Below are 17,583 nucleotides of genomic sequence, written 5' to 3' on the forward strand. Positions count from 1 at the left end.
AATAGGAAGAAAATTTTATGAATAGGAAACAGGACCTGCTATAATTAGTCTAGTGCCTAGACTACATAGTTATAAAATTGATCAAATTTATTAAATGTGTAACTTATTTTTTAAAAAATCATCATAATGATTTGTTTTCCTTCAGTGAAGAACTTGTTTTTCTCTAGAGCTTTATATACTCAGCAAAACAAAATTATAATTATTCCATCCAGTCTCTTGGGATACCTCCATCAAGTCTTGCTGTTCTGTCTGCAGCAGCAATAACTCGTTTAAAGCCTTTGTGTTTGGATAACAAGAGTCTGGAGCCTTTTCAGATTCCAGGGGCCCTGTCTGACAGAGCAGAATATAGATATCAAAATCATAATCTACATTTCAATAATATAAGAAAAAATCATGGAGTCTTAAGTTTGTCACACAAAGCACATTTGTGTCACAAATATATTCTGTAATGCTTCTCACAGGAAAGTACAAATCTATATCTGCCAATTTAGCAGACTTTTGGTTGTGTTTTCATTCTGATAAAATATCTAGTGGTTACAAATTAAATGGTTTCCATTTGAAATTTTAAGTTTTATCTATTAACAAGTTTAATCCTTAACATCTCAGATAAGTTCTATATTGCTACTGACTTTAGCAACATAAGAGCTCTAATCCTTTGTAATTTAACTTTTATTCATAGTTAAATTTGTATATATTTATCTTGTATTTTATGATGTTTTCAGTATACATATACACACTATAGAATGACTAAATATGGCTAATTGATATATGCATTTTTCTCACATAGTTTTCATTTTTTTGTGGTGGAAACAACTTTTTAATCTACTCTCTTAGCATTTTGGAGAAATATATTCCCTTATTAACTTTAATCACCATGTTGTACAATAGAGCCCTTCAATTTAGTCCTTGTTACTGAAATTTCATATTCATAGACCAGTGAACCTCCAAAGACGACCCCTAAACCACCACCCCTTGGTAACCTACCATTCTATTCTCCACTTCTATGAAATTTATTTTAGGTTCCACATGTAGGTGAGATCTTGTGCTGTTGGTCTTTCTATGTCTGGATTATTACACTTATAATATCCTCCAGCTTCATACATGCCTTTGCAAAATGATAAGATCACTTTCTCTGTTAATATTAAGGAATATTTCATTAGGTGCTTATGTATTTTATGTGTATATATATTTATATCTCACTGAAAATACAAGTTTTCAGTATTAGAGGAGAAAGTAGCATGACTTAGAAGTGTAAGTATGAATCTGCTGTGTGACCTTGACAAGTTCTTTATCCACTTTGAGTTTTAGATTGCCTATTTTAAAATTAAGATTATAAAAGGGAAATACTGTATCCCAGCAGCCAAGAGTACAGACATCTTGTGGTGTTTGTGATAATGGCCCTACAGCATGCTGCCTGGGTTAGAATCTTAGAACCACCAAGGATCAATCATGTGATCGTGGGCAATATAGTTAAAGATTATAAAACTGAATTCCCTAATCTGTAAAATGGGAATGATAATAATAGAATCTACCTCATAAGCTATTTGAAGTTGATATTTATACAGGGTATTTAACAGTATCTGTCACATAGCAAACAACCTTCCCCAAACTCCATATTCTGTGATTAATAAAAATGCCCACCTTAGTCAATTGTTATATAGCATAAATAAAATAATCCTATATAAAACTTTCTAGCAGAGAGCCATATTCAGAGTAAATGACAGAAATATAGCTAATTATATTATTAGCAATAATATAATGAAGTAAAAATAAGACTAATAAAAAAACAATCTACATGAAACAATGGTTGAAGTCTCTTGCCAGAATAATTTTATAAGTGATAAATTAAATCCTCTTAAGGCAGAGTGGTTAATATTCAAGATTTTTAATGATCAGTGAAATATTTGTATTATAAAGTCTTGACATTTGGATGATGTGATCCCTGATGTCCTTGCTCACTCTTGCTCTTTCTACCCTGGGTAAGAATTCCTCCTGCAAAATACCTGTCAAACTTTTCAGTAGTTGCTAATCATTTGATAAGGTAATACTAATAATTGATTGTTTTATAATGGTATTATCATTTGCTGATTGCTTACCTAGTGAAACTGTACAACATTCTGCTCATTTAAATTTGACCATAACCTATGAGAAAGGATCCCCATTTTTCATGAAGAAACAGTTTTAAGTCAAAATAATAACTCTCTTTAAGTCACAATAATTATGGGAGTTTACCTTTGAACCCAAATCTTACTCCAAAAATATTCCTTTTAATCAGTCTAGGACTTGCCCTCTTCTGTGTATCAATTCTTTCTGCATGTAGAGAAATAAGAGGTTTTGTTACTGGGAAAAATCTGACTACATTTGCAAAATTCTGAATCAGACCTTATTTATAATGGAAAATTCTTAATTGTTATTAAGTAGTAGGAGTTTAAAATATATATATGTGAATTTGTGTGTCTAAATATATATATACATGCTTACTTTTTAAAGCTAATTAAATAACCCCTATGTGCTGATAAGATTGATAGCTGATGGTGATTTTTCTTCCCATTTCTTAGCCCACTTCTTGGTCATGCTAGGTTAATTGTTATTCCTTCTTAGACTGTAATACATGCTTCTTGATGCTTTTTCTTGAAAACTCAGTATTTAGAGTTCTCTAAATATAATGTTGGATTCTGGCAGTTAATAGATTCATACAGACTAACTTCTCATCCAATGCACAGAATTTTACATATGTTTTTGGAACTCAATTATCCTTACAAAATGATAAAAGTCATTTTGAATTTGTTATCCTTATCCACTAAATGAGCAGAAATAACTAAGATCAAAGGTGGAGAATTGAGGAAAGGATCTTAAGTTCAATATAAGAAGTTCTTAATAATTAGAGTCTTTTGAAATTGGAATAGGCTGCCTTTTTCAAGTGTTAAGGTATTCATTGTAAGTATTTAAGAAGTTGCCAAAGTTTAGACACCCAATACTTTTCCACTTATATAGCTCTCATTCAGCAGCTAATGAGTAATAGAGATGCAAAGATTAATAAAAATTGCTCTACCCTCTGGGAGCTCAGTCCATTGGGGATAATGATGATAACATAATTAAAGATATAAATTCATTGCTTATATAGAAGTATAGGCAATGTATAGAATTAATGTAGAAGAAAGGGTTTTTAAAAAATTCTTAGGTGGGAGTACAGCCCATCAATGCCTCACAGAAAAGTTAAAGTAGGAGGTGAGACATACAGGATGAGTGGAAGGGAAAATGATAGGCCATCATCCAGATTTGCTGTTCTGCAATTTTATAATCCAGGCGTGATGGAAAAAAATATTTATTCTTTTGTGAAGTACCATGCTAAGGTCAGTAACTAAAACTGCTGGAGTCTAAGGGTTAGGACTCATGTCCACATAAATAGGAGACTAAAGAAAAAGCTTTGGAAACAAAAATCCATATTTTGTTTCTATCTTTCAATGACCTCCTACCCCTACATTCAGCTTTCAGCTAGTCCTGTAAACTCTCCTTTCAAAACATGTGCTTATCCTTCCCATTTTCTATTCACCTCTCCTGGTCCAAGTCATGTAACCACCAATTCTCCCCTAGTTTCCAGTGAGTCTCCCAGTTCCCACTCCAGAACCCATATAATAAAACCCTTCACACGGTAGGCGGTAGGCACTTTGACCTTCTAAAAGTGAAAATCATATATGGACAGTTCCTGCCTTATGATGGTTTGACTTGTAGAGTTTTTTGTTTTTGTTTTTGTTTTTGTTTTTTTTTTACATTATGATGATGTAAAAGTGAAACACACTCAGTAAAAATTTCTCTTCAAACTTTGAATTTTGTTCTTTCCTTGGGATAGTATATGCAGCAGGATGCTCTCCATGTTGGGCAGTGGCTACAGAGCCATAGCTCCCAGGCAGCCGTGGGATCATGGGGTAAACAACCAGCACCCTACAGTGTACTGTGTGGCTAAACAGTGGTGTTCAGTACGTTACTATCTTAGGATATTTTCAGTTTATGATGGGCATCTAACAACTTTTATTCCAATTCATAAAATCATCTGTTAGATTTTCCTGATTCTTAAAAAATAAAACTCAAAACCCTATCACGACCTAGAAGGCCCTCTGTAATCTGACCTTCTCTCAAACCCTTAAGCCACATCCACCCCCACTTCCCTTTTGTACATTATATCCCAACCATCATTCTGTTCTTCAGACCCCCTCATCCTGCTCCAGGACCTTATAATTGAAGTTCTCCCCACCTGTGACAGCCGTCCTTCAGGTCCCAGCAAGCCTTGTAAGGTGTCTCTTCACAGCAGCCACCTGCATCCATCTAGTCCAAGGAAGCATCCCCCATGTCCTTGCCAGCGTTATATCCCACCATCCTCTCAGAGTTTATTACTATCCACATTCCCTTGTTTATATATTAACTAGTTTGATTTCAGCCACTTTCCACTCTAACATAAGCTAACTGAGAGCTAGAGTTTTGTCTTTATTTATTACCATAAGTATATACAACCTATCCCCAGTGGGCACCAAATAAAAAGGTTTGAATGAAACACCATGATCTTGGATGCAAGAATAGAAGAAACAAAAAACTACTAAAATTGTGCAGTAGAATAGAAAACATTCTGAAGTCTCTTACTCCTTTTATAAATGGAGAGGCTCAGTTCAAATAGAAATAAATTTTAAATATTTAAAGAATTAAATCTTATCTTCTTGTCAGCACATTCATTCACTTATGTTTTTTCTTCTTTCAATAACTACCTACATAAGGAGTCAAAGATAGAGGGAAAGCTCATATGTCCCAGGTGTCATTGTCCTTCCAGTGTCCACAATGGCATAGGTAAGAGGCGGGCTCAAAGCTCTGAGGAATGAACCTGATTTGGTCTACCAAGATGTCAACAAGGTAGAAAATTGCTTCTTGCTGTTGGAATCCTGGAAAGTGGACTTGACCTGATCCCAGAAAGAGAAGTGGCATTTGGGCTTGCAGAGATGAGAGGGATAAGAAGGGAAGTGTAAGTCTGAAGGAATCATGTAAACAAGGTCAATTCAAGATACACACAGTGGTCATCAGTTAGGTCTGTTTTTCAGGAAAGTGAAAAGTGATTAGAACCTGACTGTGGTAGAAATTCTTCTTCCTTTTTTTCTTTTTTGGCAGTTACTGGACCATTCTACCTCTGAGCTACACCCCAGCCCTCTGTATTTTTTTTATTTTGAGACATGGCTTCACTGTATTGCCAGGTTGACCCTGAATTACAATCCTCCTGCCTGTTCCTCCTGAGTAGCAGGGATTAGAGGGTTATGCCACCATGACCCCGCAAGACTGTGGTTGAAATTCTTGAATCTGTCAGGTGCTTGGACTTTCTATGTGTGTTTGTATGTATCCATGTATATGAGCAATTGTGCGTGAGACATGATCAGCAAAATTACTATGTCTTAGAATGGAAAAGAAACTGCAGGATATAGCACAGTAGGGTAAACCAAAATAAATGTCCAGATGAACCACAGTTACTCTCAAAGGGAGTTTTGTTGATATGAATTAAAGGTCCCAATTATCACAAGTAAAGAAAGATAAAGATTAGCATGGGTTTCCTTTCTTTTTAAAAGCTCTTTTTTCTTTTTCCTCAATTCAGTTACTAACTTATTGATTGATTAATAATTGATTTTGATGTTCTTCCTTTATGTTTTCTTCTTCAAACTTGTTTTCCTTGTCTGTGGATAAAAAATTGTTACTTAATCTCCTTTTCAGATTTTCAGAAAATGCCTATTCTCTTCCCATATATCATTTTTCTCTGTTTGTTCTTGCAACTATATTGCATTGTTCATTCTAACTATATTCCCCGTATTTTCAAGGACATGTGAAGTAATAATTGCTTATTCCAGGGGAAAAAACTAGACCTCTGTGTTTTTCCTGTAGCTGTCTTTTTAGTAACCTCTACTACAATTTTTAAATAATTATTAACCAGATTTATAACTTGCTATTTTGAGGTATACATCATTTTCTTCATTTTCTTGACCACTTATAAATGCCAATAAAACAATGTGTCACACATAAAGCAAATATCTAGTGGTAAAGAAAATCTATCTCATCAGGGCCATGAGCAGTTCTCAGAAGAGAAAGATGCCTATCCCTTAAATAAGTCAAGCAACATTTTTTTTAAGGCAGAAATCACTATGCTTTGTAAATCCTTTAATTAAATATAAGATGAAACCCTATCTACATACTTTATTTAGGTCAAGGAAATCTAAATTAGAGTTTTTTCTTCTGATATGATGGTATATCTTGTGCAACAGCATTATGAATTCCCACAAGAGATTTTGGCTGTAACAAGTTTTTGTGAGTGTATAGATTTTGGCTAGCATGTACCTTGGAAAGTTGACATTTAATTATGCTATGTTCTGAAAGGCAAAGAATGTAAAATATTTGTTTTGAAAATGCTTACTCACAAAGTTTGAAGTTTAGTTTATTTGTTGAACCAGTAGATTGAGTGGGAGGAGCTGTGAGTTTTCAAAGATTGAAATGTGGAGCATATAACCATCATTCAGATAAAGCTTTGTAAGCCCTGCAGCCACTATTACAGATTATACTGCAATTGTGGTTTTATGTGAACTGGGCATAATTGGTCATCAGCGCAAACTAAAGCTTATTGAATTCTTGCCTTGCAAGCTTGTCTTTTGCTAGCTTTGATATATTTCTGTGCATTGGGGAACAGCTTAAATCCCTCACACAGCAATGTTTTTAAGATGAAATACAGGGACGCTGCTGGAAAGGGTTCTGTTTTGCAGAATCCTGCTATGAGTTGGCGTTTTCTCAGTAGAGAGGTTTTCTTCTGTACTTAGCCATTGAGAGTCACAGCTAGATCTTTGGAAACAATTTTTATTTGCAGAAAATTTTCAGTAATATTGTGAACAATTCCTATATACACTGCAAATCAGAGCACCCAGAGACCTTTGTCATATTTTACCAATTGCCCCTAAAATATCACTTTTACTAATTTAGAATTTTTTTTTTTTTTGGCCCAGTTGTCATGTCTTCCTAATATCTCTCAATCCAGAATACTTTTTCAGTTGTTCCTTTTATGACTGTGATGTACTAGAGGCCTGGCATTTTGTGTGTTTCTTAATTTGCTTTTTTTAAATTTATTTATTTATTTATATATTTTTTATTTTTTTGGTTTCCCTCATGCTTATCCTTCATACATGCACACATCTGTCAGGAATGTCACAGAGATGATGCTATTATTCCCATCACATCCTCTCATAGTCTCATACTATTTCCAATATTTTCCATTTTTGTGGTGTTAAATTTGATTGCTGAATTAAGATCACATCCCACACCATTTTCTGCTTTAAAATTACTTTACCCTCCTTGTATTTAATAAACATTTTTGCAGAATGATGTTTTAAGATCATGTGTAAAAATTCTATTCCTTGATCTACGTTTATCCGTGTTTTAGTATGTACTGAGGTTTCTAGCCTGAATTAATAATTAATTCTGATGGATGACAAGTTATTTATAATCTCATTATTTCTTCCATTATTCCTTCTGCTTCACAATCTATTTAAAGAGATTTCTCTTCTGTCCAATTTCTTTCTATTGATCAATTCACCTACCTATCTACCTATCTACCTACCTACCTATCTACTTGAATTGTGAGGACTAATGGATTCCTATTGTATGCTCTGGGCTAGAATCCATTGTTGTCATGGTCTATTTTTATGCTTAAATCTTCCCAAATTGATCCGGGTATGGTGGCACACAACTGTAACCCCAGTAGCTCTGGAGGCTGAGGCAGGAGAATTGCAAGTTCAAAGCCATCCTCATCAACTAAGCGAGATGCTAAGCAATTTAGTGAAACCCTATCTCAACATAAAAAATAAAAAGGGCTGGGGGTGCGGCTTTTTCATTAAGTGCCCCTGTGTTCAATCTCCAGTACTCCCCAAAAAATCTTCCCAAGTTGAGATATTGGGAACCTCTTCAAACTGGCTTGTGTATCCTTTTAACAAACTATCACTTCTTTTGAGAATTTCTTTTTTTTTTTTTTAATGACTCAGAGTGTTCTAAGCTCATTTTGTACTAAACCCAACTTGACTTCAACTTTTAAGGAGCCCTGATTTCTTTCTGTGGAGAATAGTATTTAAAACCAAAACCAAAATCTCACTGCACTTAAAGTCTTCTAAGCAGTAAAAACTAAGCAATATCTTTAGGTATATGTGCCAACACATTTACATCATTATTTGCACATTTTTTAATATAAAACTGTATATAAACACCCATATTTATGAAATTTGAAATTTGATAATATCCAGGACTTATTATCAAGTTCCATTAAATGGTCAGTATGTAAATAATAAAATTTAGGGTAGACCAGTGGATTTTGTTACATTCAGTTTTGTCTGTTATTGACTTAGTGACTGAGCTGTCTGTCTGCCAAGGGGACCTTAAATACAGGAAAATACTCAGTGTCCAGAAGTATTTGGATAGAGTAAAACTAGAGGGTAATGATTCATATATCCGAATTTACAAGCAACCTGATTCAAACCTAGGTTAAGCATCTTACAGAAGTACACAAAAGTAGGTTATAGCTTTTAGGGCTAATCAGTGGTGAACTGTAGACTTTTAACTACTCTAACTCTTAGTAATCTACACTAATACTAAAGGCCAGGCTTATTAGACCTCTAAATAAATTAAACATTGTTTATGCAATGGTGTATCTTATAGTTTCAATAGGTACTTATATAGCATGAGAACCGTGTCGAGATAGTTTGCATAGGACAACTGCTAAATATTTTGAAGAAACGTCATGGTACTTATTTTTGCTTTTTCCATTTAATATAATGGAAATATCAATGTGTGTGAGAATATTGAATGATATTACTGTAATAGTTGCTCTATCATCAAAATACAACTTCTGATTCTGAAGTTTTTATATATTGTTTTATAAATAAACCCCAATTTTTTTTGGGTATGAAGCAGGCATAAAAATAAAGAATACTTGGGGATTCTTCAAAGGTTTATCTAAACTTCTTTGATCATTTCAATAAAAGTTAAATATTTAGCACTTAGTACTGTTTGCCCATCTATAGACTGAATTTAAGATCTAATTCTACTTAATTAAACTATGAATTATAAATACTACAAGAATGAATGGCTGTAACATGCATAGGCCAGATATCTGGTCCCACTTACATGTGAATATAAACCAATTATGACTTCTCAGCTTAACTTCTTTTTATTCTTTTCAAAGAACAGTCTGTTTCCATATCATTGACACTATAGATAACTCACATGGGGACTACCATGGGAAATACACCAAAGAAGTTGACAATAAATAAGATTGACTTGTGACTTAAACTAAAAAGATATTAAGGAGTGAATCAACCAGGAAAAATGGTACTGCCACATTAGAAAAATGAAAGGTTTCCACGTCAATACTGAGCAATCAGAAGTGTGAACACATTTTATAAATAGGAATAGAGTCTTAAACAATAGAATTGAATAAATAAGTCTCAAACATTAAGGATGATAGCCGCAAGTCAGCTCCTGAGGAATGCCATTAAGATTTGTTTTGAATAAAGCAAAATCTCTACAACCAAAATATTCACATTCAGAATATTCTTTTTCCCCATTCAGATTTTCCTAGAGGAAGATACTTGGAATCTTTTTAACTAAAATGACCACAAGAATTCTGACTTCTATGACCAGAGCTATCATAGGACCAAATAGAACTGGACTGTAGACAGCCATCTCAGTGAACTAATTAATAGAACTCAGCTTCTGAGAGATGAATCCATGAATATGGAGTCTGTTGGACAATAGACCAGTGCTGGCTCACAGCCAGCTCACCAAGGCACAGTGCCTTTGTGACACTTCTTGGCAGGCAGCCAGTCAGCTCTCCATGGGGACCCCAGTTTCACTACTTACTCTCCATTTAAACTTCTTCAACAAGTAATAAAAACCCTTAGAAACTTCAGAGGACTTTTTCTCTTCATTCAGAGCCAGATATGTTCCTTGTTTTAGTTTTGACAGGAACCCCACATGCCCCAAGAGAGTTACTTTATAGACCTTTAATAATAATAACAGTTGACTTCATGATTATTTTTCAAGACCTATACTTCTCTTTGTCTCTATAGGTAAATAAACTAAAACTCAGAGAGACTAAGTAACTTGCTAAGATCATATGAATTAATAACTATTTAGTGATAGTGACAAGATTGGGTTTTTCCACATTTTTTATTTGTACATTATAGTTGTACATAATGGTGGGAGTTGTTGATGCATATTTGTACATGTACACAACATAACAATATAACCTGACCAATATCACTCCCGAGCACTTCTTTCTTCCCTCCCCTCCTTCCACCCCTTGGTCCTTTCCCTCTGTGCTATTGATCTCCCCTCTATTTTCTTGAGATACATACCCCAAACTTTCTTTTTTCCTCTCTAACTTCCACACATGAAAAAAATACATATGACCCTTGACCTGCTGAATATGGCTATTTTACTTAACATAATGTTCTCAAGTTCCATTCATTGTCCCACAAATGACATAATTTCAGTTTTCTTTATGGCTGAATTGACTGTAGTGATTCCATGCCTAGTCTTTAGAAAACCCCCCATAATGTCATAATGTTTTCCATAATGGTTGTGCTAATTTACAAGCCCACCAACATTGGATAGGGCCAAGTTTTAAACCCCAATGCATACTCCATTATACAACTTTCCTTTCCCTTTTTTTAATTCATCAGTGATACTGTTTTACTATCACTACTAGTATGATTTATTCACTCATTTATCAAATATTTATTGAGTGCTACCTATTTTGTAGACATGGGACTAGACCTTTAGGTGCAATGGTAAGCTTAAACATGGAGAATAGAAATCTAATTTGAGAGATAAACCATAATCAAACAATTATATTAATTTCATATTACAAGTATATAAAGTACTGAAAAAGGTAGGTTCAGGGAGCACTAAGGGAAAGCAAATGAGGGAAAGTATGAACTCCAGAGAGAATGGGAAACAAAGTGAAAAATGCTGGTCATAGAAACCAAGGTAGAAGAGTTTATTTTTTTAAATAAATTTTTAAATTTGTTTTAATTAGTTGAAATACTACCAAGTTAACAAGAAAGGCAAAGACTAGAAACGTCTGTTGAGTTTAGCAACATTGAGATCTTTGCTGGCTTAACTGGCATGTCCTGTTGCTTGACTACTATAACTTCTGTCTTAGATTTGCTATGCTTCTTATATTCAGTTTTAAATCCAAATAAATACGAATAATCTGCCAAAAACTATTGGAGGTCAAGGCACAGCTTTGTATAGGAATTCTTGATCTCTCATTCTTTCATGCATCATCTCATATACATCTATCCACATAGCATTTAGTTTTCTACGATGTCTTAAAATCTTCACAAACTTTTCAGGTTGTTCATCTGTCAGTTCAATATGAACAATTTCTGATATCAATGATTACCCTTTGCTTTTTTCTCAAAACCAAGATTTAGAATAAAAGCAATATATTAATAAAACTTTTAAGATACCGACCTTTTCACATAAAAGTATTTCTATAAATGTTTAAAGTAATAAATATTTACTTGCCACAGTCTAGACCTAGTGCTGGAAATAGGACCCTGAGTAAGCAGATGTCTACAAAACACACAGTGCAGCATACAGTGCTATGTTGCCTTGCCTCCTTCTGTGTCTTAGAAGTTCATGCTCTGAATTTTTTAAAGATGTGGTGGCTGGGATCAAATATATGCAGAATTTTGAAGCTACATCAAGAAGACTTTCTTAGAATGTTTGCCTGTGTATAAAAGGAAAAGGTTGCATGAAGTTTAGAATATCAGAAGTTCTGCAGTCCCTCTGTTGAGTGCTGTCCATTTGATCAGACCTACCTTTACAAATTAGCCACTATGTACATGCACACAGATATAAAACACATAATAGAAGATCTAAGAATGAGAATTTATTTCAAGTTTTCTGAAATTTTTGGAAATTAAATCCTTACAGTATTTGTAGCCACAATGCATTCTTTATTTTTATTCATCTTTTGTATTTTGGGATATATGTTGTAGGGTTTTCTTGCCAAAAAATGTTTAGGTGATGTTTCAATGCTTTTATTATTCTCATAAAACATAACGTGGCCTGATTTTCTGTAAAACAGACAAAAAAAAAAAAAACTGTGTCTTTCCAAGTATTTTGCCCAATAAATGTAATTAACGTTTGGTGGTTGGCTACTTAGAAAAGCTGATATAACACCTCATTCCTGTTTTGGTTGTATGTGAAAAGTACCAAAATTCTTCTATAGATAGACAGCCCTGGAATATCCCATCATAAGTAAGTCTTACTTACCTTTATGGACACTTATAATAAATTGATTTCTTCTTATGTTGGAGAACTTCCACTTTGATGAGTCACTGTGACTACAGTTGCTATTTGTTTCTATCTTGGTTAATTTCAGAGCACATTCAGAAAATGAAGGTACCTCTTCACCATCTGCTGATTCCTGTACCAGTCCTACAAAGATGGACTCCTTATACAGTAAGACTGCTAAACAGTGCCTAGAGGAGATATCTGGTAAGTGACCTGATTAATGGGTAGTTCTAACCTTGAAATTTTGTAATCTCCCAATAAGTCTTTGTATTAAGTCATATCTGTGCTATACTTCTGCAAAAGTAGACTATGCATCTCATGCTTCAGAGATTCTTAGATGTTTAGCTCTTGTGATGATCTCTTTGTTGCTCTGAAAAAGAGTGATTCTGCTTTAAGAAGCTGATGCTGTAAGTCATCCAACCCTGCTCTATCTTCCATACCATTTGATTTAGAACAGTTGTACTTGTGATTCTAAATATACACCTTGAGAAAAATTCTAAATAAGGAAATATTCTATTATACATATGTAGGTGACATATGAAAAAAATATGCCACACCTGGGCACTCACCTGTAATCCCAAAGGTTTGAGAGCCAGAGGCAGGATGATCACAAGTTCAAGGCCAGCCTGGGCACCTGTCTCAAATTAAAAATGAAAGGGGGTAGGGATGTAGCTTAGTGGTAAAGTACCCCTGGTTTCCATCCACAGTACCAAAAATCAAAACAAAATGACAGGCCCCAGATTAATCAAATTTCTTGAGTGTATAAAATGTAATTCTCAGATTTAGCCCAACACTTTCCCCAGGATTCAAATAAGCCTCGGACTATATGGAAAGTCTTTGATATAATTTTGTTATATGTAGATCTATATTCATGAGGAACTGTGTTACTTCTTAGCAAAATATGCTTTTTCAAGGGTGTGAGAGGATTTATGAAGATTTTATCTGTTCCCAAATATAAGAATGCACGACAGTAGACATATATCTGCTATTCCAATACATCTCTGGCTCAACCTTCATGTATTCACAGCTAAATCGAAAGGAGAAACTCAATGAAGTATTTCAATTTAAAAATTACTGTAAAACTATATGGACTCAAAATATTACTGTGAAGCTCATGAAGGAAACTTCATCACAATTTGAATGATTCAGAAAGTTCTGTACTTTGATAATCATGAAACACAATTTGGTAAGCATTAGATGTAACTGCAATATCTGCTTATAAATATTGACAAAGGCAGAACATCCACAGGGGACCTTTTAGGATTATCATTAGGCATCAGAGGTTTCAAATGGGTGCAGGACAAAGGGCCCGTATAGGGAAGGGTAGAAATTGTAATGCGAAAATATAATTCTGGCAATGTTATCTGTGGATTTTTCAAATGCTCAGGGGAGGTGTTGGCTTTCTCTTAGCTCCAGGTAATGCTATGGTCAGAATGATGCTGTTTATTTGTACTGTAGCCAGGTATCTTATAAACCTAGAATGATATGAAGATACTATAATTCCAATATTAATTTATACATGAATATCTTCAATATGCCTATGAAGTACTAGAGCTCAAATCTGTGGGCACAGGACAAATTTAGTAGAGATTTAATTATAATTGTGAATTTCACAAAGTAACATTTTTTTCTGAAATTAATATATCACTAAGTGATAGAATAATCCATATTAAATTTTTTTTACAGTTTATCATTCTGTTTAGCATTTAATCATTTTTTCATATTTCCAGTTAATATTGCCACTTAATGTTCTGAGGTTTTTAACAGAATACTTGAGAGTGAAATATAAATTAGGCTTCAATATGATATAACAATTTAATGGATTTAATAGAAGAAATACTATTTTGCAGTAAGAATGAATTTTTTATATAGAATCAAAGACTTGAAGAAAGGAAGAAAACAGAAAATAAATGCTACAATGAGTCTTATCTGATTGTGTCATTCTTAACTGTCATCTGTTTAAATGTAGCCTGTAGGGGAATGATAAGAACATCTGTCAATGCAAACGTTAGATATTGTGAAAGAAAGATGGTATTTGTTCATGGTTAGTAGGCAAGTTGAGTATAGGGTGAATATTCATTATCCTAATGCTTGGGACTGGAGTTGTTTCAGATTTCAGATAGGCTCAGGTTTTGGAATGTATGTACATACATAATAAGGTATCTTGGGATGGGATCCATGTCTTAATGTGAAATTTATTAAATTCATATATGTACACACACACACACACACATACATATCTCACACACATATCCTGAAGGTAACTTTATATGTTATTGTTAGTGCACCTATATTTTAGTTGTTTTTAATTGACAGGTAATAATCATATATATGTGTGGGTTATAAGATGATATGCATTGTGAAATGCTTAACTGAAGATGTTTAGAAATCCATCATCTCAAACATTTATAGTTTCTTTATGATAAGAGCATTCAAAATCCATTCTTTTAACGATTTTGAGTTACACATATCACAATATTGCTAATTATAATCACCTTCCTGTGTAATAGCATGACAGGAATATCTGTTTCTTTGTACCATTTTGACTGTGACCCCATCATATGAGATTGGGTGTGGAACTTTACCCTTGAAATGTGTTGTTAGTGCTCAAAACATTTCAGGTTTTGGAGCATTTCATGTTTTGGGTTTTCAGATTAGGGGCGCTAATTGAAGGAATGTCAATGACAACATACCCAGTAGGCTATGAAAGGATAGTTATCATAGAGGAATAGGATGGCATATCATCCTCATTTCAAAATTTTAGTTTGTGGATACTATTACTCTCTCAGTTATACTCCCCTCCTTAATTTTTGGTGACTTTATGTTTGCACAGATGGAACTTTCAACTCTCTAACCTCTTTTCCAGTAACCTTGTCTTGAAATCCCTCCTGAGATATTTATCCTCATGATCAGTTCCTAGATCTAGGCATCAGAAAGTAAACTTCTCTATAACCTCATTTTCATGCATCCCACTGTTGTTGATACAGCCTCCTGTCTTTTCAATACTCTTTGTTTTGCTCCCTCACTCCTCACCAGTGATCTCTCATGGATTTCCAGTTCACAGGACCTATCACGTTTTACTGTCCCTCACCTAACTGCATATTCTTTCTTCCCTCCTTAATCAGTTAAATTCCTATGATAACTGAGTTGAGTTTTATTATTCTCTCAACTCCCCTGTTCCTCTCTCACTGCATGATCCTCATTCTCTGAAGTCACAGACCAGTTTATATTCAACTCTCCTCTTATTCCCTACCAACAATGAATGACCCAGGAGAAAAATACATACAGGTTGATGTCACTCACTCAGTGTTTGTGATCTCCAACCTCAAGTGAATATTTAATATTTTTTAGTAATCATTTGATGTTTCTCTGATTTTTCCCTCAAATTCTTAGGTGGCTATCTTTAGCTTTTCCTTCTTAAACCTATCATTCCACCTGTCCTACCCATTTTTTAAACTGATAATTTTGATGTATTTTTTCACTGAAAAAAATAAAGCACAAAGAAAGGAAGTTAACAAGCCCCTACCAACACTTCTACCCATTTATAGCATTTATACCCACTGAGTATCTAATATACTCTGCCTTTCCTTGGATTATGGTCTCTTCCACTCTTCAATAACTCTCTCCATAAAATTATTCTCTTTAGCTCATGAGATGTTAATGTATCTCCAATATTAATTTTTTTAAAAAAAACAACTTCTCTCAACCCAAATTCATGCTCTGAATACTGTTCTAATTAATATGTGTCTTCTTTATATAACACTCTAACAAAAGGTGGCTTTTAATCAGTCTCTAATTCCTCTCTTATTATCTTCTAAGCTTATTCCAGTCAGGCTTATAGCCCCATGTCTGTACTGAAACTGCTCTTAATTGAAGTTTACAATAGTGTCAACATGGCCAAATCCAAGAATCACATGTCAGTCCTCATCTTAACAGAGTCCTCAACTCTGTTATGGTTGGGTATAGAAATATCTCCCACAAAGCTCATGTTTTGGAAACAGTTCCCAGTACAGCAAAATTTAGACATTTAACTTTTAGGCCATGATGAGAATTGTAGTCTCATCAGTCGATTAATCCATGTGATGGATTAGTAATTTGAATGGTTGGCTGGGTGGTAACGTTAGCAGATAGGGTGTGGCTGGAGGAAATAGGTCACTGTGAGCATGATTTATCTTGTCTTTGGCTTCTTACTCTCACTCTGATTCCTGATTATCAGGAATTAAGCAGCTTCCCTCCCCCATTCTCCTCTCCCATGATGGTATGCCTTACCTTGGGAACAAAATAATGGAGTCAGCTGACCCTGAACTGAACCTCTGAAACTGTAAGCCCAAAATAAACTTTTCCATCTATAAGTTGTTCTTGTCAGATCTTTTGGTCACAGTCACCAAGAGCTTCTCACCACAAGCACAACTTCTCACCACTCATTTGTCCTCTGAAAAAGTTTCTTTTCTCATTTCTAAGGTACATCATTTCCTTGGTTTTCCTTGGACTCACTATTTGTTCCTCTTTGGTCTTCTTTTCTGCCTATTCTTTTTCTCCTTGATTTTTTGTGACTGGAATGATCCAGGTATCTGTCCCCGAACTTCTCTATCTGTGCATGCTCCCTTGGTGATTTAATACTTTATCATGGTCTTAAATCTCATCCATGTATGAATGACTCACAAAGGATTCTCTCTAACCCTCTCCCCTGAGCTCTGGGAGCTCATATGCAAATATTCAGCTCCTTATAAAACCTTTCCACTTGAATTTCCTGTAACCACAAGTTTCAGTGCTACTACTATGGTTAGATTTTTATTTCCAATTGTTACTGTGGAGACAGCAGTGGGAATAATTCTGTTCTGCTTCCTGAGTGAAGTGGCATGATATAGAACTCTGATAAAGTTAATCTTGGCAGAGTATGTTTCAGGTTTTCTGAATTTATGAAGCCTATATAACATGAAAGATCCTGAAAATAATACAAAAATAAAAATACAAAATTATGTAGAGTACCTTGAAGGGATAGAGGTGAGTTAGGGGACCTATAGCTTAACCTAAAAGTAAGCTACCCTGAAGTCCTGGTACAACTTTTCTGACCCATATTCATTGTCTGATTTTCTGATAACAAAAGCATCTTGATTTTCTTTGGGGATCATTCTGCGTTCATGTGGCCAAGTGAAATTAACCCAAGTAGAGTCAATCAGAACAACCCCTCCTTGACCAGAGCGACAGTTTCAGGAG

At 34.4% G+C, this 17,583-nt stretch overlaps 1 protein-coding gene across 1 annotated transcript in view; it reads left to right on the forward strand.

The window, feature by feature from the left end:
• Nav3 (neuron navigator 3) overlaps window positions 1–17,583 on the forward strand; it is a 707,491-nt gene that overhangs the window by 534,794 nt on the left and 155,114 nt on the right. Inside the window, exon 10 of the mRNA XM_047549063.1 lies at window positions 12,455–12,570. Within this exon, the coding sequence (XP_047405019.1) occupies window positions 12,455–12,570 (116 nt within the window). The remainder of the gene's footprint in view (window positions 1–12,454; window positions 12,571–17,583) is intronic.

Source organism: Sciurus carolinensis, chromosome 4 (assembly GCF_902686445.1).
Source record: "Sciurus carolinensis chromosome 4, mSciCar1.2, whole genome shotgun sequence".
NCBI lineage: Eukaryota > Metazoa > Chordata > Mammalia > Rodentia > Sciuridae > Sciurus > Sciurus carolinensis.